Genomic DNA, 22,715 nt, shown 5'->3' with positions numbered 1-22,715 from the left:
TATGCATTTTTTTCATACCTCAATTAAAATTTGGTATGTATTACGATGACATGAATATGTGTATGAGTAATACCAATAATTTTCTTAAAATAAAATAATTCATTCATCCTCATTTATCATAAGTCACTTTTACTGAATTCTTTAAAATTAAGAATAATAGTTATTAGTAAAAAATTTGTAAAATTGTTTTTTCAACTTTCCTAGATTATCTAAATTATTATTATTTTTTTAAAATTACACTATTTCTTGTATGTTAAATATAAGGAGGAATTTGGAAAAAATATTTAATCTTTCAATATAGAGCGACTTACTTTAATATTAATATTTTTTTAAGAAAAAAAAAACTTATGAACGAGGTAGGAGTTAATGGAATAAAAAATTCATAGAGTAGATGATTCTGTCTAATTTAATCGCCGGCGTGCTGTCTTCGTCGGAGGGGGAAACAAAATCCATCTACCTAACCATACTACGACTTCGCCTCTCTCTCTCTCTCTCTACGATCCACAATCCACCTCTCTCTCTCTCTAACATCCGCAAAGGTACACACTCTCTCTCTCATCTTATTAACTCTATTTCGTTGACTTTGCATCCTCATTGCCATTCTTCATTTTCCGCATTACAGTACCCCCATCACTTCGTCAAATTCCGCATTCACCACATTCATCATCATCATCATCATCATCATCATCATCATCTTGCTTTTGATTCATCACTTCTCGCACTCACTGTAATTTGATCCCATTCCCCTCAAAATCACCATGCACTCTCTACTGCTAAGAATGGTAAACATTTTATAGGACTTTACTGAAATGGTTGATTTAGATCCTAGTCGTAGTCAAGAATACCTAATGTTAATATTGCCTTTTGTTGGCAAGATTGATTCAATTGATCCCTTCAATTCGAAATCCCTGGCTGACCGTTTAAAGCTTCGTTTTGATTTTCCACAATGCATTCTGAATTGTTCTTTGTTTTCTTTTCATTTGTATATCAGATGCACTAAAGGAGACTGCATTAGTTCTTCTGCTGAAGTTGTGGGAAAATTTGTGTTCTGACTAAGAGCTATTTTACTCAGAGAATAGAGCGCTCATTTTGTTCTATCAAGAACTGAAGGAGGTTTAGGCCCATGATATATTGATATTTACCTGAACTAGGAAGACCATGGCGCGAGCTTCACCATTACTTATAATATTTTTGGTTTTTGGTTCTTCCTTTGCCACATATAACCTGGTAACGATGATAATCCGCTATGGATCTTCAGAAAGTGTGGCTACTGATGATGGTGCATTATTTTTTGACCCCATTATTGAGATGCCTGACCATGTAAAGAATCGGAAGACGTCTAAAGCACCCTTTCATGTTGCCTTAACAGCAACTGATGCTCCATATAACCAATGGCAATGCCGCATCATGTACTACTGGTATAAAAGACAACGGAATTCACCTGGCTCTGAGATGGGAGGATTCACTAGAATTCTGCATTCTGGAAAACCTGACAACTTGATGGATGAAATTCCTACTGTTGTGGTGGATCCTCTTCCAGCAGGTCTGGACCGGGTGAGGCTACTGTCTGTAAATTTCAATTATATTTTTTATGTTACTGTCATTTTGGTGAGGTTACTGTCATTTTCTCCATATTGTTTTCCTGCTTATTGGCTTAATAGTAGTCGCTGTTAGAATTTATCTAGCATGATTGCTTGACCATTAAAGTCCATTTCTATTCATGCTTGTGTATGTAAATCTGTGTCTCTCTTGTTTTTCATTTTTACATGTCTAAAGAAAAGGGATGTGGTTTTGGACTAGAGTACTTTCATAAAAGAGCCAAATCCTAGGAAATGATTTGGTGTCAATAATTGAAGGTATGGATTGAGTAAAGGTGATGGATCATTTAGAAAAACCGTAACAATTTCAGTTTAGAACTGATCGGGATGCTTAAACTTCTGAAAGACCCTACTACCGACGAAATGTAAATTTGGGGGATCTATTCCTTTTGTCTTTTGGAGATTAAAGTTATTAGAAGCTCAGTATTGCAAAGTTCAGTCTTAATGTTTAGTACACCAAATTTTGTGCATCAAATTGCAGTTCCCACCTTTTATAAAATATATCTATTTTACATGTTAATGCAAATAAATGCTGATTGCTTAACTTGTATTTTGAGACTTGTTTTTGCTCTCTTTCCATATTTTGTATCCCTTTCTAGTAACTTTTGTTTTTGATACTTCGATAAATAGTGGATAATTGAGTGCCTGACTCTGCTTTTATTATTTATTTATATTTGGTTTTCGTCAGTCAATACAATTTAAATATTTTCTGACACATTGCTTAAAATGTTTGCAGGGATACATTGTTCTGAATAGACCATGGGCCTTTGTTCAATGGCTGGAAAAAGCTAAAATCGAAGAAGAGTTAGATCTCTTGTACAAAGTGATCAATCTTTTTTTTTCAAAAATAAAAATTATCTTAGTTGCTCTGCTTTTGATGCAGGTATGTTTTAATGGCAGAGCCTGATCACGTATTTGTACGCCCTCTTCCCAATCTGGCTTATGGAGAAAATCCAGCTGCTTTTCCGTTTTTTTACATTAGGCCTGATCAGAATGAAAAAATCATAAGGAAGTATTATCCTGAGGAGAAAGGACCAGTAACAAATATTGATCCGATTGGCAATTCTCCTGTAATTATCAAAACGGTAGAATCTCTTCCTAAAACTGCCACTTAATATTGCACTCTTACATATTATTGATGGTTGAATAAATTCCCATGTTCTTATTGTCCTGTTTTTTTGCAACAATTTTATCAATTACTGGTGCTCTTGCTTCTAAATATCATCATCTGAAACTTGAAAGATCTTAATACCAAGATGTTCCATATTGGCTTCTATTTTTTCCAGGATGTGATTGCTAAGATTGCTCCGACATGGATGAATGTTTCTTTGAAGATGAAAGAGGACCCAGAGACCGATAAAGCTTTCGGATGGGTACTAGAAATGTATGTCTTATGAAATGACAGGAAAATGTTCCCAATTGTTTTTTGATCATGAAGAGGTACTGATAGTTTGATGCTGATTTCTGTTCTTTATTGTGGAACCAAGGTATGCTTATGCGATAGCATCTGCCCTGCATGGTGTGAGGCATATTCTGCGGAAAGACTTCATGCTACAGGTATGGCATAATGTCATGTAGCTCTTGTTTTTTGTATTTGGTTTGTTGTCGTCAGCTCAAGTAATTGCCAAATATGACATGGATAACCAGATATAAATTTACTTCTCTTTCATGTGACTTTACAGCCCCCATGGGATCTCGAAACTCACAATAAGTACATAATTCATTATACTTATGGGTGTGACTACAATCTTAAGGTACAATATTTATTTATCACTCTCATTCCTTGAATTGCAGAATTATGGTCCTTAAATATTCTTTATAAAAATGTGTTCTCCGTGAAAAACATCTCTGAACTCCTGAAAGCTTCTTTCTTTTTTTACTATGGCATATAACTTTGCCTTAGCAGACACAAATTTTTATTGAAATATACTATTTACTTGTCATATATCGTGTATTTCTTATATTACTCTGAACAGTGTCTCATGATGCATAGGGTGAATTAACTTATGGTAAAATTGGTGAGTGGAGATTTGACAAAAGGTCACATCTACGAGGACCTCCGCCAAGAAACTTGCCCTTACCCCCACCAGGGGTTCCTGAAAGTGTGGTATGTCTAGAGCTTGCCAATATAGTTAAGCAATTCATTTTCCTTGGATGATATCTACTGTCTGGCAAGAAATTCTTTCCTTGCTACACACAACTTGATTCATAACTTACAATTGATTATATATAAAAAATCTCTATAATTTCCTGCTTTTTCTTCATTTTCCCTGCATGGAAGGTGAGAAGAAAATAGCATTTCCCCCCTTAGAATATGAATAACTAGCTCTGCTTGAATCACTAATGAAAGCATGCATATCTGGGAAGTTTGGACACTGTTTTATTATTTTTCTTCATCCCCAATTATTAAATCTGCTTGCATATGCTAGCATTAGAATTGAGAAACACCATATTTAACCTAGTTGGTCAGATATGCTGGGATTATGCTTGAAATGAAGTTCGATAGTTTGTAGGAAATGATATGACAATTGCAAATAGTGGGGTATGATAACTATGAGACTTCGTTTCAGACTTCAGTTATAGGCCACTAGCACTGATTTTCTGTCATACCATTCATCTTCTAGTGCTGCCTGGCGTTAGGACACGATAAAGGTCATTTGCTATCAAATTGTATGTGATAAATATTGCCAAATGATCTTCTGATTCTTTTGTAGCTAGAACTTTTAAGATGGACGTACTTTGCTTGTTATTCTCATCCACTATCATGTATACTTTTCGTTGACCTTTATTCCACTTCAGTCTCCTTAGGAGGAAGAAAAGAGAGAAATTGAGTCTACCCCGGATATACTTTTCCTAGGATAGTGGAAAGGGGCTAGTTGGAATGTGTTATTTCCCAAGATGAGCTGTTATGATTTGATGAAACATTTGAGTGTACTAGTATTCGGATAAAGTTTAGGTTTATACTATGTGAAAAAAAGCCAGCTATAGAAGCCCCTCTTTCTAACACAACACATACTAAGAGATTATCATGGTGGATTTTATTCCCCCAGTGCTGTACGCTGACTTCTAATAGCTGCTGTCTAACCGGGAAAATTTCACGATGAGACAATTGTCAAATAGGTAAACAGACCTCGTATGGAGGGGGAATCCTTGGTTTAAATAAGATATATCCCTACTGGGGATGCCTTCAGCTTCAGCATCTATAGATGTTTTACTTTAGCTCCTTTCAGTGCAGCATTGCCCTTTTTAGTCATCTAAACAGATATATTACTATATTAGATTAAGGATCAGCCTTTTGAAAACATGGTCTGTTTTTATTAGGGATATAGGGAGCTGTAAGCCAAAGATTCAGGTAGGGTGGAAGAAATGGAGGAATTCTTCTGGACCTCTGGTGTAATTTGTGATAGAAAAGTACCACTTGAGCATAAAGGAAAATTTTACTGCACAATTATAAGACTTGTTATGTCATGAGATTAAATGTTGAGCAATAAAGAACCCACATGAAAGTAAGTTTGGTGTTGTAGATATGAAAATGTTACTATAGATGAGTAGTTACACAAAACAAGATAGGATTAGAAATAAAAGCATTAGAGATAAAATTGGAATTGTTCCTATTTTAGGAACATTATTAGTCTCATCCTATGTGCTTCGGGTATGTGTGAAGATCCAGAGAAGCATTAGTAAATAGGGTAGAGTAAAAACTGTACAGTCAAACCATTAAGAAAGATTTGGAGTTAGATGGTCTGTCTTTAGACCTAAATCATGATAGGAAATTACTGGCTAGGGTCTGTGGGCTGTCCTGCATAACCCGTTAATGTGCAGACTTGTGCCAGAAAAAATGTACCCATTTAATTACGAGATTATGCAGGTTGGCCCATGAAGCAAGGTGAGCCTAAGGGAGAGGAAACCAAAACATTGGCTTTAGGCCTCCTCCTCTATAAAGCCTCGTTTTTAATTTAAATATCATATATGTCAGTATCATTCAAGCATAATTTTAAGACAAAAAGTATTTCTACTTGCTAGTATACTCTCCTTGTAAAATAATTTGAAGAAGTTCTAATTAATTGATATGTAGTAACTAAGAGTGAAGATTTTTCTCCTATAGAATAGACTCATCATCTTATTATGACCCCACCATAGATGCCTTAATATTCCATTAACTGACTATTTCTAACACTAAATAATGCAGTTTTCTGGCCTTTCATCTTAGTGTTGCACTGTTACATACTTATTTCCTTTCTATAAGCTTTTTTCTTATGGCATTGGGGTATTTGAGCACAAGGCAATTGAGATTCCCACCTACTGTGTTATAGTTTTGAATAGTATATCTATATTTACATTCAACTCCTCGTTGTTTACTCGATATGAGTTCTGATTTTGTTCATTGATATTATAGTTATGTATCTTTACAAAGCATTGTTAACCCGCTATTTGCTTACAATAATGTCTGCAGGTGACTCTTGTAAAGATGGTGAACGAGGCTACTGCTAACATCCCCAATTGGGACACTCCGTAAATACTTTTTTTTTTCTTCCTTCATTATGATATTCAAAGTGCATGTTTTGAAAGGAAAAAAAAATATAGACGTTGTGACAACATTTTCCCCCCTTTAGTTTACTCATAGAATCACAGATCAATGTACTTCGCTGTAACCTTTATATGACTATTTAATTAGAGGACAGATCTTTTATTTTTTTGGGTGATATTCTTGAATGAAATTCGAGCTCATTCCTAATGCCAAATAATTTGTCCAATACGTATTAGCTTAGCGAATGCTTTTGTGGTACATATTGACACTAATGTATGCCTTGCGTAACCCTTGATAACAGTGAAATTGTTCCTCTTCATTTACATAGCTTATCTGCTTTCTACAGCTATTGATTGATTCCCAGAGACAAGGAAATTTGAATATAGGTCCACACTTTGGAAGTGAAAATTGAAGCTAGAAAGAGTTTGGCTATTTGATACTAGAAAAGTGGTATGAATGTGCAAGTAGTGAGAAAACAGAGAAACACAAATAATGAGGTAGAGAAAAGGGTAGAATAATGAATAAAAAATCCTTAACAATTACACCTTATAAATAAGGGCATTAGTTTTAACACCCCTCAATTAATCCCCCACCCTCCTTTATGCACCAAAATATCTGAAATACTCTTTAAAATTTAATTTCATTCCAAACATATCCCTTTTCATATCTTATTACTACCATCATTTTTGTTTATCACACCACCCTTCACTTTTACTCTCATCTCATAGTTTTCTTCGTTGCCACTTTTCACACTTAATATATATGAAAACATTTCATACATTGTAAGTGTGAACCGATGTATGTTCGTTCTCTCTTCACCTTCTTTCTTTCGTTTTAAGTATTTCACACTCAGTGAGTGGAAAACATTTTCACATTCTTAACAGTTGGTTCATTCACACTCTTGAGGGTGAAATTTGAAAATATTTCACACTCTTGAGTGTGAAATGAAAATATAAAAAAATGATTTTTTTTTAAATAAAATTATTAACAGTTCAATAACTCACACTCTTGAGTGTGAAAGTGTGAAATTTGAAAATGTTTGACACATTTGAGTGTGAAATTTAATTATTAAAAACTAAAAATTTAAAATTTAAAATAAAATTCTTAACACTTGGTTCTTTCACACTCTTGAGTGTGAAATTTGAAAAGATTTCACACTCTTGAGTGTGAAATGAAAATTATAAAAAAACAAAAAAAAAATTAAAAAATTATTAACAATTCAATAGCTCACACTCTTGAGTGTGAAATTTGAAAATGTTTCACACACTTGAGTGTGAAATCTAATTCTAAAAAAAGGAAAAATTTAAAATTGAAAATAAAGTTCATTCACACTCAAGGGTGTGAAACACAATTGTGCGAATTGAGTATCTTTATTCTCTCTTCACCTTCTTCCTTTCGTTTTAAGCGTTTCACACTTAGTGAGTGTGAAATATTTTCACACACATTGAGTGTGAAAATGTTTCACACTTAGTATGTGTGAAAATACTATCACACTTTGACTATCTCTTTATAAGAGAGGGTATTAAGGGAATTTAGAAAATAAAAGAGGGTGTGAGATTAATAAGGGGCTTAAAACTAATGCCCTATAAATAAAAGTAAGAATTATTTGTGTACCATTCAGCATTTTAGTATTTTACAGATAAAAATGTAGTTATTAGTTAGCTCGCTTTCCTATTATTTGCATGACATTACTAAGAGTATGTAGCTCACGTTTCATGGGCTCAAAACTTGTCTCTGCACTCAAATACTACTGCCTCCATGGATTGTGGAAGTGCATTTTTCTTACACTCGAATTCACAAAAGTTTAGGAAATTGCATCCAATTATAAAGATGGGTAGTAGCTAATAGTCAATGGGATTTGGATGCTTTGATTTTATAAGACTACTCCTCACAACTTGCATCTTGTCCTAGTTAAATGTGGTCTCTTTATTTTTCAGATAGGACTTTCTCCCATTGTTTTCAAAACAAGAGAGGAAAGGGTACTGGACCGGTTAATGGGGACCAATAATGCTGGTCCAGATGCTGCCAGTTAAAATCATCCACCTAAGGTTCCAAGTTCCAACCTAGGTGGACCAAAACAAAAAAGGATTCCAACCTAGGACTCTTGGGAAAATGAAATGTCATCACTAGGCCACTAGCTTATTCATTTTATTAAGCTATAAAATTTTAATTGTTCAGAAAAAAAGTTTCCACCGATTAATTTTTATTTAATTTAAGTTTTAATTTTTTTTTTGACAAATTAATTTAAGTTTTAATTACACATATGTAAATGTAAGAATAAATGAAAATTACACATGGACATGTAATATCACTTTAGTCGAACACATGAAAATGTCATCTGATTTCATTTTCAAGCAAAGACTAAAATTAGTGTATTTCTTAACAACTTCACTTCTATAATGCAAGAAAATACATTTCACTCATTTTACAGGGACAAAAACATAATTAACTCTTTTTTATTATCAATTTTAAATTAAGATGATATGAATATATTTATGCTATTTATAATTTTCTTTCTAATATATGAATGAAACTCCATTTTAACCTATTGACTAGCCCGTCAAAAAAAAAACCTTTTGGCTAAGAATATGTTTGGACCGTTTGGTATTGTTTTCGGAAGAAGAAACAAAAGAATAGGTTTGGTGTTTACCAAATACAAAAAAGAATGTATTTTGGTAATGCACTTTAACTAATTTAAATTTTATTTGACTAACTTTTAAGTTTATTTTATTAAAATAGAAATATTTGATAAGAGTTTTAGGGCCTGTTTGGGATAGCGTTTTGAGCATCAAACGCGCGTTGCGTTCACCGAAACGTTGTTCCGAAACTTTCCGTCCCCGTTTGGATGAGCGTTTGCAGCAACGCAAAAACGCTAAAATTCACCAAAACAGTGTTCTACTGGAATCGATAATTTGGAGCGTTGGGCGTTGGAGCGTTAGGCGTTGGAGCGTTCGACCGTTGAAAGGAAGGCATAAATTTGATTTTTGCCCCTTCGTCCATGGTACCTTCCTTGACTTTGTTCAGTTTGCCCATGTCGTGCTCGATCCTGGTTTGGAAATCGAATCCGTGCTCGATCCCGGTCTCTGGAACTTGCCTCCATGCTCGATCTCGATCTGGAAATCGCACGTTCTTCGCTCGTGACCATGTTATCGAGATCGAGAGCTATAAACTTCTGAGGCAATAAAATGGGTTTTCATAGAGTGATACCCTGAAATTGCTGCGTCTAGCTCTGAGCCAGTTCCAGGCTCTAAGTTGAGCCAACTCCCACACTCTCTCAGCATTCTTCTCGCCTCCTCTGAAGATAACTTTATTCATTTCTAGCCAAAGGGACCATAGAACCGCAACCCAGATTGTTTTGACCCCCCTTCGTTGCAAATCTGTCCCAAATTCGCTGCCATGTTGGAGGAAGTGAGCTTGGCAATCCAAAGGCAGAGTTGAAGACACATTCAACCACTTGTAGCACTGGTTCCACACTTTTGCTGCAAAATCACAATTAAGGGAGCAAAGCCTCTCCAAAGTTGATCAAAGGCAGGTAAAACTTCTTCAAAATTCAATCCCTGCAGTAGCAAGAAGCCTCTGGTATAGTCGGTTAGTTGAGTCTAGAAGCTCCTCTGGTATAGGGAAAATTGAATTTATAATTTGAGGTCCAGAGAGTTCTTTTTTTCTTTTTTCAACCAGAGAGTTCTTTTCATTTTGCACACTTTCTTTAAAAATTATAGAATGGCTTAATCCTCAAATTAGTCCTTGTCTTTGTCTCGCCGTCTGATTTAAGTCCCTCACCGGAAACATTTGTGGAAAACGTCCTCACCTTTGCAAAATGTCTGGAGCAGGTCCTCGCCGGAGCCCCGAGCTCCGGCGAGTGATGATTTGGATGGCTGACTGTGTTAATGATGCTTACGTGGATTTTAAAAATAAATAAAAAATTATAAATAAATTACACATCAGATATTTTAATTTAATTAAAAAATATAATAAAATAAAATTAATTGAAATCCCAAAAGATTTCTTCTCTTTCCACAATCATCTTCATCTTCTGTATCCCAGCCCAGAAACAAAGAACTAATACTTTGTAACATCCAAACTTATGAGTACATGATTTGAAAAATTCAACACTGCAACCGTGGGATGGAAAAAGACTAGGCAAATAGCTTCCAACATAATAGGACCAACATCCATCTTCAATAAACCCAGCAACCCCAACCTCACCCTCCCACCATCTTCTTCTTTATCTTTCTAAACAAAAAAACCACCGAGGAACCCAAGCAAAAGAACGAAAATCTAGAGAAAGAAATAGAGATTTGAGAGAAAGATAATCATAACCCAAATCTTACACAAGAACCCAGATCGCTGGAGAACCCAAATCGCGAAAAGAACCCATATCCTTTGCAAACGGCGGTGCCTTTCTTGCGATCGGTTGCAGGTGGTGGTGGGGTTGGGGTTCTGTGGTGCGAAAACGGTGTTCGCAGATCCAATCACAGATCCACTCTCTCACCCTTTTTTCCTTCTCCTTCTCTCATAAACTGAGATTTAGGGGTTTGTGGTTAAGGGTGGCGGTGGGGAGTGGGTGGGTATGGTGGGAGAGGAAGGAAGATGAGAAGACGGAAAAAAATTGTTTCTCAGAAAAGAATCTATGAAGATGGTAGAAGATAATGATAATGAAGAGGGTAGAAAAGTGATGATGATGATGGTGGGGTTGAGGTTGAGGGCTCCATGGGTTCTGTTGATGATGATTTAGATTTTTGGCCAACAATGGTGGTATGTGACACCATGAAAGAAATTGAAGATGGGTTGCAGAGGAAAGGAATTGATTGTGGTTAATTGCAGTGACTGATGATGAATGGGTTTAGTTGATTTTTTGGTAACAATGGGTTTAGTTGATTTGTGGTAGTTTATGTTGCCATGTCCTTTGATTTTAATTTGTAAATAGGTCGAGATTCTCTGGACAAATGGCAATGTATAGATCCCATCATATATGAAAAAAGATTAAGTAATACTGGTTTTTTAATTTGAGTATTGAGAAAAGAGGATGAAGATGATTGGATGGAGAAGATGAAGATGTTTGTGAGATGATAAAGATGATGAAGAAGGAGATGAAGATGTTTTGATTTTCTGGAAATAGAAAAAATTTTATGATGTGCAATTTAATTTAATGTAGTTTGGATTTTTAATTGAATTTAATTTTCTTAATTTAATTTAATTATCTTATGTGTAATTTTTGTTTTTATTTTTAAATTCCACGTAGGCTTCATTAACATAGTCAGCATGCCAAATCATCACTCGTCGGAGCTCCGGGCTCCGGCGAGGACCTGCTCCAGACGTTTTGCAAAGGTGAGGACGTTTTCCACAAATTTTTTCGGTGAGGGACTTAGATCAGACGGCGAGACAAAGACAAGGACTAATTTGAGGATTAAGCCTTATAGAATAATAGAAACCACAATTGTTTATATATAATGCTTCTTATAATCTGTTCACGTTTTAAATTTACTTCCCTTCATTTATTACTTGTTCTGTTTATTACTCCTTGGGCATGGAATTTCAGATATGGAATTACCAACTCTCTTAAAGGCAAGTAATGCAAGTAGGTGCATCAAACATTGGTTCAGACCTTGAATTGAATTTTGGCTTTCTAATCCTTGCCTCACTCACCAACTCATCTTATATGCATCTGATAGAGAATTAAAGGCAAGTGATAAATAAATGGATGAGTAAAGTACACTCACCCCCCTCAAGTTTTGTTAGAATAACACTCCACCCCATTCTTATCTAAAATCTACATCCCACCCCATTTTATATAGAGGCAAATTTAGTGACGAAAAATATTCTTCATTAATAATTAGTTATTTTTAAATTGTTAATCAATAATTTCAAAAAATATTTTCAATATAATCCAATAAATATAAAAATGAAAACATCACAGTCCTCCTCATTCTCTCAATCGCGTTCTTCCTCCGTAAATTCACAATGCAAATTCTGCAATAGCACACATGACTGGTTGACAAACCATATCTCGAACATAGTGAAACATGCTTGTGTTTTCATATTTGGTAATAATTCAATTTTAATCAAAATAATCTATTTATACCTCCAATTTTTAAAATTGGATTGTAGACCCAAAAAGCAACACAAATGGGTGAAGAAAATAGAGAAACAAAATTAAGAAATATGAAGTGGATCGGAGGTTATTAGAACCCAACGAGGCGGTGGAGCACCGTTTTTAACAAAATCCAACAACATCTTAAACCAACAAAGCGTTCGCTCACAACTTAAAGGGGAGAAGTTCACAACAAGTAGTTGAACAAGTGACTTTGGGGATGTGCGATTCACGTTCTGGGGTTCAGGTCGCAACAAAACTTTGAGGCATGGTGGTGCCATGGGGTTTCACATTCTGGGATGGTTGTCATCGTGTTAAAGGGAGCAAAGGTTTGGTGGTGACCGTTTGTGGTGAGAAATATGATTTGGAGATAGATGAGACGTTGACTTAACAGACAGAGTGGATGGTTTTTTTTTTAATTTAATTCAGTAAAATTATTTTCATAAATTGATGTATGATAGTGTATATGCATTTAATTTATTTAAATTTTAACTAATTAGTAATTATTTTTTATTAGTGACGAATTTGTTTTCGTCACTAAATTTTGCCTTTATAAAAAATGGGGTGGAGTGTAGATTTTTAAATACAATGGGGTGGAGTGTCATTCTTGCAAACCTTGAGGGGGGTGAGTGTACTTTACTCATCCATTTATTTCTTAGTTTGTTTATTCCTTTGGTGTCTCTATTTATATATTGAAAAGCATTGGTTCACCCTATCACAGTGGATGGTTGAGGACTTGAAGAGTGTTTGAAGAGGGTTCTCTTTGTAATCCATCTTCTTGGTTCATTCTTGCAAGCTATTAGGTTTGTAATTATTCTACTCTTGCGATTGTTTATTCTTGCTTAAATGACTGTGCTATTCAATATTCATGTGTGTAAGCTAAAAAGCTGGGTCTTGGTCTCTTTTAATGTTCCAAAATCTAAACTGAGTCTTGATATGAAAAACTGTGTAATTTTCTATTCAATATTTTCTTTTTGACATGTTGATCTGAAATCCCATGCTCAATCTACTGACATTAGAAAAACTGCATATTTACTAGATTTTAGGTCCTTATTTATGCTAAAGTTTGTATGTTTGTGACGTTATTGGCCCTTTTTTGAAAATGCTATAGGAGCCATTGGTGGTACTCATATCCCATGTGTGGTTAGTTCTAGTGAACAACCCAGATATATTGGAAGAAAAGGATATCCCACTCAAAATATAATGGTTGTATGTGATTGGGACATGTGTTTTATTTTTGCATTACCGGGGTGGGAAGGCATTGCACATGATGCTCGTGTATTTGAAAATGCTCTCACAACAGCCTCAATGAATTTCCCACATCCACCTCCAGGTATGATTCTTGTTACTATATTTTATCTATATATATGCATTAAAATCACAATATACATGACCATATTTTTTTAATAGGAAAATATTATTTGGTGGATGCTGGCTATCCAACACCAGTTGGCTATATTGGTCCATATAGATCTGAACGCTACCACCTTCCAGATTTTAGACGCTCAACTGGATTTGCAAGCAACAATGAAGTGTTCAATTATTATCATTCGAGTTTACGATGCACAATAGAAAGGACTTTTGGGGTATGGAAAAATAGATTTGCAATGTTACGTTGCATGCCTAGTTTTAAATTTGAGACACAAGTACAAATAGTTATTGCGACGATGGCTATTCATAACTTTATTCGAAGGAAATCAGCTATTGATTCTTCTGATTTCATGCACTTTGAAGATGAAGATATCCTTGAAAATGACAATGACAATCAAGTTGGTGAGAATCCATCCATAACTGTTGCCTCTTCGACAGAAATTGATTTTGTTCGGAATTCAATTAGAGATCAAATTGTAGAGAGCATGCAAAATCATTAGTTTGTGTATTTGTACTTTGAACATGTAATCTATTTATTATCCAAGCACCATCTGCCCTATGATGTGATGATTTTTTCACCTTTGTTATTAATTTATACCCACAGTTATAATGTTTGGAAAATTAGGATAATAATGTCTTTTTTTTTATTTAATTCTAAACGTGAGTTTGATTCATTCATCCAAACAATATTCATTTTTTCACAATCACGTTTGTTACAAATCATCCAAACATAAATCACATTTATTCAAACACATTTATACTAAAATCACGTTGCCTGAAATCACGTTAATTCAAACACCACGTTTCCAACGGAATCCCAAACAGGTACTTAATAGTGTTTAGCGTTTGAGGGTATACAATCCATAATTTTTTTTTCTCATTTCTACTATATATTACCATTTTTATTAAGTTTTTCTATCATCCCTTTTTAAACAAATAAATTTTTTTTAGAAACAATTATTATTCAAAATGTGAAACAAAAATTTAAATAATAGGAATTTCATTAATATTTTTCAAAAAACAATTTTATTTGATTAATTTATAATCTAAATTGATATGTTCTTTATGTCTCTAAATAGAGATATTAAAAGATGAAAATAAAATAAAAATATTAATATCAGAATGTTTTTGTGAATGAGAAAACTAAACTAACTATTACAGAGCTAGAAATAACTTCTTTTTTTTGAAAGTTAGCTAGAAATAACTTAAAATAAAGTATATTTCAAAAAAAAAAACTTAAAATGAAGTAACATATTTAATATAAATAAGTATTCGAAATAATTATTTAAATATTAGCATGTAAGTAAATAAATTGACATTAATTATAAAAAAATCTTCAAATGTATCTTTGTTATTTATTGGATTAACTTAACAAACTTGAGGTAAGAAAAGCTATAATAACTTCAACCTTGAACTAGTTTCGCTAATTATATCCATACATATATAGGCCTGGGTTGTCATAAATATAATCAAGAACGTAGTGTGGAATAACCAGTTTGAGGTTATCTTGTAGTCTAAACACTTTTTCAAGTGGTTATGAAAAAATTGTGTAAATAACTTTATGACCTGTTTTGAGAGCTTAACATTTTCATAAATTGTTTCATAAGTGCTTAGATATGTTAGAGAAAGATATAATTATGACGTCGCGTATAGTTCAGGTTATTGTACTGCTCCTCTGCGGTAGGGATGAGTGCTGTTGCTTGTGAGTGTCGGTGAAAGCAAAGTTTTAGAGGTTCCGTACAAGGACCTCCCGTGACCATCAAGATAAAATGAATTCAATACATAATGCTAAAATCTGAAAAATCAAACACATATTAAGGATTCAAATAAATTATTTTCAAAATAAAATACAAAAGCATGTGACCAAAATCCCTTTACAACAAACAAATACTATATCTTAGAACAGAAAGATAGAAAGAAGAAGAAAATTTATGAGGAAATGGTTTATCAGTTTAAGGTAGAGAAAATTGTCGGTTTAAAGAACACTTATAATTTACATCAACGTAGGTGATGAGTGAGAGCTTAAACTTACAACTTAATACAAGATTCTAGCTTCATCATGCTCCACTCAATCAACTTATTGGGTTGATATAACCTGAATAATAATATGTACGTTTGGCCTAAACGGTGGGAACAAATTTCAGATGAGAGGCAGAGAGAGTTTAAAAAAGGGGTATGTGTAAGTGTAACTGTGCTGACGGCACAAGGTGACAAGTGTTGTGTTTGCTCTACGTTTGTATCTGTCACGAGCACTGCCATTTCGATCGGTTGCACATTCCAGTCCAGATCCACCACTCCACATTCCACATGTATTGTTCTTTTTTTTTTTGGGTTAAAACATGTACTGTTGTTTTAATGAGATATATGATTACTCCACAGTCCACACCCTGGTCTCATTTTTTAATTCTCACATTCATTGTTGACTAAGTTATTCTATTGATTTTTTTAAAGTACATAATCACTATAAATGGTTATACTGCTTACTTTACCCTTCAAATCCAATTTTTATATACTAAATAATTTTAAAACTTTCGTTTTATAGCCAGATGTACAATCTTGGAAGAAGAGCAGAAAAAATTGTGAACATTGAGTAAGATTTGAAGTGTTTTATAGAATATGATATTAGAATTTAAATTAAAGGGTGGGAATTTGATATTGTTGTTTAAGCTTGCAAAATTTAATATTTGGGTGTGTGGGTTTTAAGTGGAAAAGGATTTAGAATGATAATCAAATCAATTTCAGAAAATTTGCACTAAGGAATTCAAAATTTTAGAGTATTAATAAAAGTGATTTGAGGACTTAATTATAAAAAATAAAAATTTAGGGACTAAATTTGCTAAGAAAATATAAGGGATTAAAATCATACATCAACTATATAATAGAAGGACTAAAAATGAAATTGACCTTGAATTTAATAGTTTAAACTGAGTTGTATATATTTTTGTTTACATGAATAAATTTTCATGTGTTTGAAATTATAAAGTAATAGAATTTATAAGTAGTAATTATATTGGTATGGATTACCTTTAATAGCTACTAGAGGATGAAGTGGTTTTGTTGGATCACTTCATCACTTTTTTTTCTAGCTAATTTATCATTTAGTTTAATTATTTCAGGATGTTACATAATTGCCATGTACTTCATTCAAACTTAGTTTCAAAAGTAAAGTTCATTAGTGCTCACATGTTAATTAGTGGCATTTTCTTCAATATAGTGATTTTTTGAACTCTTCATCCAATTTTGTTTGGGTTGAAGAGGTTCCGCCGAATCATTTTTTTGTTTTGTTTAGAATGATGTAATTGTCTCTATAGCTCCCTAGTTTTCTCTTAAGACAATTTAAAAAAAAAAAGAATGATATAGTGATCATCACTGAACTGAGATTTTCTAAATGTCAAGGATGCACATGATTATGGCACTTACAAATGCCAATAGCACTGGTGAAATCACATGTAGACTGTCAATAAAGATTCTAATCATACACAAATTAATGTCTAATTAATGACTAATAAATATAATAGAACAATGTATCAACTTGGTTTTCAACTACTGCAGATCAGCTGAGCTTGACTGCACTAGAGCCTTCATAAACAGATCTGTGACCTTATAATCTAATGTTTTCTCTACATTTATCTTGCTATTAAAGTTAGATTTTCAGATCAAGATCTCACTTCTAATATAAAACAAACATACTAGATTAAGAAACAGATCTGTCAATGGTTCAAGCTTGTACATTAACCTATTGCATGTATGTGAGTGATCTCTCTATGCTCTTACATATATGAATTCATTACACCGACATAAACAGGTTTTGGAACAAATTCAGATTTGGGGAGAATGATTAAAGTTCTATTTTATAGGGTCCTACCACTGCAAATAATAGTGCTCTTTTGAGTCTTATTAGCACTTTTTTTTAACGTAAAAGCTCTTATAAAGATTCTTACACACTTTTTTAGACTAATCTCGCTCTTGAACATAATAATTTTTGGCAATTGGACTTTAGATTTGGTTTCATTTGGCCAATTAGGGTGCATGACCCTAGGCATAACTTTAAGCCTGTTTTGTTATTGAAAAGAATACAAAAACATACCATGTGGTTATTTAATGGTTTCACTAATCTAGAGAATAGAGTATATTCTCACATCTTCCAGAGCATATATAGGTCAGGATCAGAAATAGATTTACTGGAATTCCAAGTCTAAGTCACATGAATTGCATTCAGAAATAATACACATACGTATGCATTTCATCAACCACCATTTTACATACAGTTTCACTACGTTTTTAACACACATTAATGTTTGCAGCAGTTAAAAACTGTCACTAAGATGAGTGCTTGTTGGATGTCGAGTGACAAGCACATGTCTATATATCCAGGGCCGGCCCTGGGCCTGTGCAAGCAGGCCCACAGCCCAGGGCCTCCAAAAAGAAGGGGTCTCAAAAAAAAATTCGAATACTTTTTACAGCGTTTTTCCTTAAAAAAGCGCTGTAATTAGTCCATCTTTTACAGCGCTTCGTACCGCTGTATACTATTTTACAGCGGCTAGAGGTCCAAAGCGCTGTAAAAGGCATTTTTTTGGTTTAGTGTACCTATTAAACTTTCTCCAAAAAAAAATTTAGGGGTCCATTTTTATTATTAACCCAGGGCCTCCAAAATGTCGGGACCGGCCCTGTATATATCATTGCTCAATTGAATTTGTAAGGTTTCATTGTATAGTACTCCCTCCGTCCCTAATTATAAGCTAAAGTTGAGACTTATGTTTTGTCACTAAATATAAACTAAAGTTGTAAAAGCTAATATTTCTTTCCATATTTATCCTTGCATTTATTGGTAGTAGAGCACTATTAGTAGTATAATGATTAAAAAGTGCTATCTTAAATAGGGGTAGACATGGAAAGTTGTACCTTTTTTTTGAAAACCAATGCATCAATTAAGACTTTCTTAATAAACGTGATTTTTACAACTTTAGCTTATAATTAGGGACGGAGGGAGTATCTAGTTATAGATACAAAGGTGTATTTTGGGAAACAACATGCTTGCTTAATAAAGAAACAAGCATTCTAATGATAATAGTAGCAGTAGAAAAAGCATGGTACATAATGGCACCTCCACGATCCCACACTTACCTCATGTACACTGAGCAATTCATCGTAGCCATTCCACGAGGCATAATAACACTTTAACCCACAATATCTTTTGTGAAAGTTACTTTTTTTGCATTCTCGAAACTGCAAATTCCCACTCTATAATTTACTATTACTGGGGTTGATTAGGAGACAGGGATGGCCAATGTGAGCCCCCAAATGATTCTGCACTATGTTAGAAAAGCTTATCATTAAGTTTAAGGCACGAATAAAACTATTCACTTTCCTACCTTTAGTGCAAACTCATGCTATATATAATCACTTTCCCCCTAAATACATGTCTCAAGCTATAGTATCTAGTAATAGTAGCTCCCAATTTAGAACTTGTTGCACACAAAAAATTAGCTAGACTTAGCCCCTACAGGACCAAATATAATGGAGTAGTCTGTTATCATCTACCGACTTCTTTTGTCACCCCACTACATTAGTACCACTCAGTGCCCCATACCCTGCTACCCGACAAAAATAAGAAAAATCTTTAAGCCCACTAAGTTAATTGTGTTTTTTACTTTTCCACCAAAAATTCCCATAATGAATTTTTACAGAGTATTTTCTCATTTGATAAATGAGAAACTAATCACTCAAGACATACTGTCAACCACTAAAATAAGGACTCAATGTCACATGTTTAAGAGATGATTCAAGTTTTTTGCAGTCAGATATACCCTGTATTTAGACATTTAAGAAATCTAAACTATTTAATTAAGATCGGTCCGTTCATATATGTTATTAAGAAGGGACAGTAGATATCCATCTTAATTGAATGATTCAACTGCTTGTGAATTTTCAAGGAAGGTAAATTCTTAAAGGATCAGGGTCCCTTATACTCATACCAAGACTTTGTTGGTAGTTGTGTTTTGGACTATATATACACTACTCAGTCCATATTTTGAAGGCATCATATTCTCAACATTAAACAGCTAGCCATGAAAATCCCACTTGTATTCACTCCTTTCCTCCTCCTCTTCTCCCTTGCACAAGGGCTGAACTCCCCCAAATGTGATTCTCATGATGATGGATCAACACTCAAAGTGTTCCATGTGTTCAGCCAATGTTCCCCATTCAGACCAGCAAAGGCAATGTCATGGGAAGAGAGTGTCCTGCAGCTGCAAGCCAAGGACCAAGCCAGGATGCAGTACCTCTCCAGCCTTGTTGCTAGAAGATCAGTTTTGCCCGTTGCCTCAGGGAGGCAGATCACACAGAGTCCAACATACATTGTCAGGGCCAAGATTGGTACCCCACCTCAGACCTTGCTACTGGCCATGGACACCAACAATGATGCTGCTTGGGTCCCTTGTACTGGCTGCGTTGGTTGCTCTTCACCAACACCTTTCTCTCCTGCTAAGTCCACCACTTTCAGGAACCTTACCTGTGGATCTCCTCAGTGCAACCAGGTGATTAACATGCTCAAACTCTTACTTCTACCATTTTCAGCATATTTCCTAGTTTTTCTTGTCAAAACATGTATTCATGATTGGATCAATATAAGAGCTAAACGTAAATTTCAACATGAGAAAACACAAAGAAGTTTCCACATGAGACATTAGAGAGATCCTGATCCATTCATTGCCTCATTTTTATTGGTACTGGAATGTTTGGATCTAGCTAGATTCAATGATGATAGTGATAGTGATTCTTGCTTAAAAACTATTTAGTTGCACAATTAGTTATATTTGTGGTTGTTAAAAATAGTATAAATCATGTCTGATAATAGAATATCAGTCAAATTCTTTGCATAAGTAACTTTTATTTTATGTACCAGAAAAAGTAACTTATCTTTACAATGTATAAGTATAGCACTTTTTTTATACTCTTCATCCTCTGCTGAGTGTATTGTACGGAGATTAAACTCGAAAATTTTACCCATACACTCGGTCTGCATTAGTATATTAATTAACTTCATCCAAAATCATTAGTTCTTAATTTAAAAAAAAATCTTATATGAGTATATTTTGACCTTTGAGTTCACAATTAATTCTAAAGAAAAAAGTATCATCCAAAGTTCCAAACATACTATTGAAGTACACTAACCCAGGCCCCATCTCCTTCAACTTGTCACCACACAAGGTTTATGACTGATTCAATTATCCATTGGAACGTGAAAGGACCCACGCCCAATAAATAGCGCGTGGAGTTAAATATGACCATGACATGACCCAAAAGCCTCATCTTGTTCCGTGAGGACCGTGACTATAATTACCTAAACGGTTCTCAATTCTTCAATGTTATTCTAACCTTGTGAAAATTTTGCAGGTACCCAACCCCACTTGCAGTGGAAGCGCGTGCAGTTTCAACCTGACATACGGCAGCTCCACCGTGGCAGCTAACTTGGTCCGTGACACACTGACCCTAGCAGCTGACCGAGTCCCAGGCTACACCTTTGGCTGCATTCAAAAGGCAACAGGGAGTTCAGTTCCACAGCAGGGGCTCTTGGGCCTGGGCCGAGGCCCGTTGTCACTTCTGGCCCAAACCCAAAACCTCTACAAATCTACATTTTCTTACTGTTTGCCCAGCTTCAAAGCACTCAACTTCACTGGATCACTGAGACTTGGGCTGGCCCAGCCCACTAGGCTCAAGTTTACTCCCCTTCTCAAAAATCCTCGGAGGTCATCACTCTACTATGTTAACTTGGTTGCTATCAAGGTTGGCCGGAAAATCGTTGATATCCCACCGGCAGCACTGGCGTTCAACCCAGCAACCGGCGCAGGCACAATTTTTGATTCTGGTAATGTCCTAACACACTCGAAAATTAGTAGTCACACACATATTAACACTCTCATTAATCAGTTAAAATTCATGTGAATCTATTAAAATCATGAGCTTCATTTCAAATTTAAAAAGAGGATCAAAATGAGGGTTGACACTTTCTAATCTATTTTCTAGAAGAAAAGTGAAAAAAGTTCACATTTTAATCTCACCATGTCTATAGGAAACTTGCAAAATTGAAGCAAACAACAATGACAACATATCATTATAAAGTTACCACAAATAATTTATAATGTTTTTTTTCACACATTGGGTTTCCTTGTTGATTAATACTAGGTACCGTATTCACCCGATTGGTTGAACCAGCTTACACAGCCGTCCGAAATGAGTTTCGACGACGAGTTGGTCGGAGAGTCCCCGTGACAACCCTAGGAGGGTTTGACACATGCTACACTGGGTCAATAGTTGTACCCCCAATAACATTCATGTTCTCCGGCATGAATGTTACACTTCCAACAGACAACATCGTCATACACAGCACCGCCGGAAGCATCACATGCTTGGCCATGGCAGTGACACCAAATAATGTGAACTCTGTGCTGAACGTGATTGCCAACATGCAACAACAAAACCATCGTGTGCTCTACGACGTGCCCAACTCAAGGCTTGGCATTGCTCGTGAGCTTTGCTCCTAATTATGAAGTTGTTCTTGGTCAATAATTTTCGTGATTGTAGGCACAATAATTAATATTGTCAAAGTTATTTGGTTATTGGTATTTGATCTGTTTCATGTGATTTGGGTTTTGGCATTGCTAACTAAGTAGAAGATACTGAGCTATCATGTTTAAGGAATTACATCTAAGTTTTTAAGTTATATAATAACTTTAATTTGTAATGGTATGTGGTGTTTACAGGCTTCTGTATTTATTTGTAGCTAGCACCTTGTGATTTCTAGATTTTTTATTCAAAGTTAATCCATCGATTCCATAGATGGAACTTGAACCTCCTTAAATCTTATGGACCAAAAATAGATATAATATTTTAATAAAATCATGTCTCTTTGTTATCCTTTTTTTTTTGTCTTTGACTCATAATACAATCAAAGCCAGCAATGTAGCAAAGACCACCATTTAATGTTGTCGCAATCTCATATGCTTATGCACATGCCCCAACATGTTGATTAACATTGAACTTCTGACATTACAAGGAAAAATTCCCCTAAAGTCACAATCTATCACCAACCATTGATTTTTAAGTCATAATTTCGTTTCTTAATTTA

General features: G+C 34.6%; 3 protein-coding genes across 5 annotated transcripts; all 3 read left to right on the top strand.

Moving 5' to 3' along the window:
• Positions 1-395: 395 nt before the first annotated feature.
• Positions 396-6,290, top strand: LOC130745412 (hydroxyproline O-arabinosyltransferase RDN2). 2 transcript variants are annotated; one of them, XM_057597642.1, is made up of 9 exons: positions 396-539; positions 992-1,554; positions 2,335-2,402; positions 2,482-2,683; positions 2,885-2,982; positions 3,086-3,155; positions 3,281-3,352; positions 3,592-3,705; positions 6,052-6,290. In XM_057597642.1, the coding sequence occupies exons 2-9, from the start codon at positions 1,159-1,161 to the stop codon at positions 6,112-6,114; spliced, it is 1,083 nt and encodes a 360-aa protein (XP_057453625.1). In that variant the 5' UTR covers positions 396-539; positions 992-1,158; the 3' UTR covers positions 6,115-6,290. The 2 variants fall into 2 exon arrangements, with proteins under 2 accessions (XP_057453625.1, XP_057453626.1); XM_057597643.1 differs by lacking the exon at positions 396-539 and adding an exon at positions 594-782.
• A 6,662-nt stretch (positions 6,291-12,952) lies between these two features.
• Positions 12,953-14,161, top strand: LOC130709537 (uncharacterized). 2 transcript variants are annotated; one of them, XM_057558924.1, is made up of 3 exons: positions 12,953-13,020; positions 13,329-13,550; positions 13,628-14,161. In XM_057558924.1, the coding sequence occupies exons 2-3, from the start codon at positions 13,421-13,423 to the stop codon at positions 14,086-14,088; spliced, it is 591 nt and encodes a 196-aa protein (XP_057414907.1). In that variant the 5' UTR covers positions 12,953-13,020; positions 13,329-13,420; the 3' UTR covers positions 14,089-14,161. The 2 variants fall into 2 exon arrangements, with proteins under 2 accessions (XP_057414907.1, XP_057414906.1); XM_057558923.1 differs by lacking the exon at positions 12,953-13,020 and having other exon boundaries at positions 13,315-13,550.
• A 5,454-nt stretch (positions 14,162-19,615) lies between these two features.
• Positions 19,616-22,355, top strand: LOC130745411 (aspartyl protease AED3-like). Its single transcript, XM_057597641.1, has 3 exons — positions 19,616-20,124; positions 20,984-21,455; positions 21,773-22,355. Exons 1-3 carry the CDS (start codon positions 19,657-19,659, stop codon positions 22,129-22,131), a joined length of 1,299 nt encoding a protein of 432 aa, XP_057453624.1. The 5' UTR covers positions 19,616-19,656; the 3' UTR covers positions 22,132-22,355.
• The last annotated feature ends 360 nt before the right edge of the window (positions 22,356-22,715 follow it).

Source organism: Lotus japonicus, chromosome 3, assembly GCF_012489685.1.
Source record: "Lotus japonicus ecotype B-129 chromosome 3, LjGifu_v1.2".
NCBI lineage: Eukaryota > Viridiplantae > Streptophyta > Magnoliopsida > Fabales > Fabaceae > Lotus > Lotus japonicus.
Note: the sequence above shows the minus strand (reverse complement) of the source record. Positions and strands in the feature narration are given on the sequence as shown.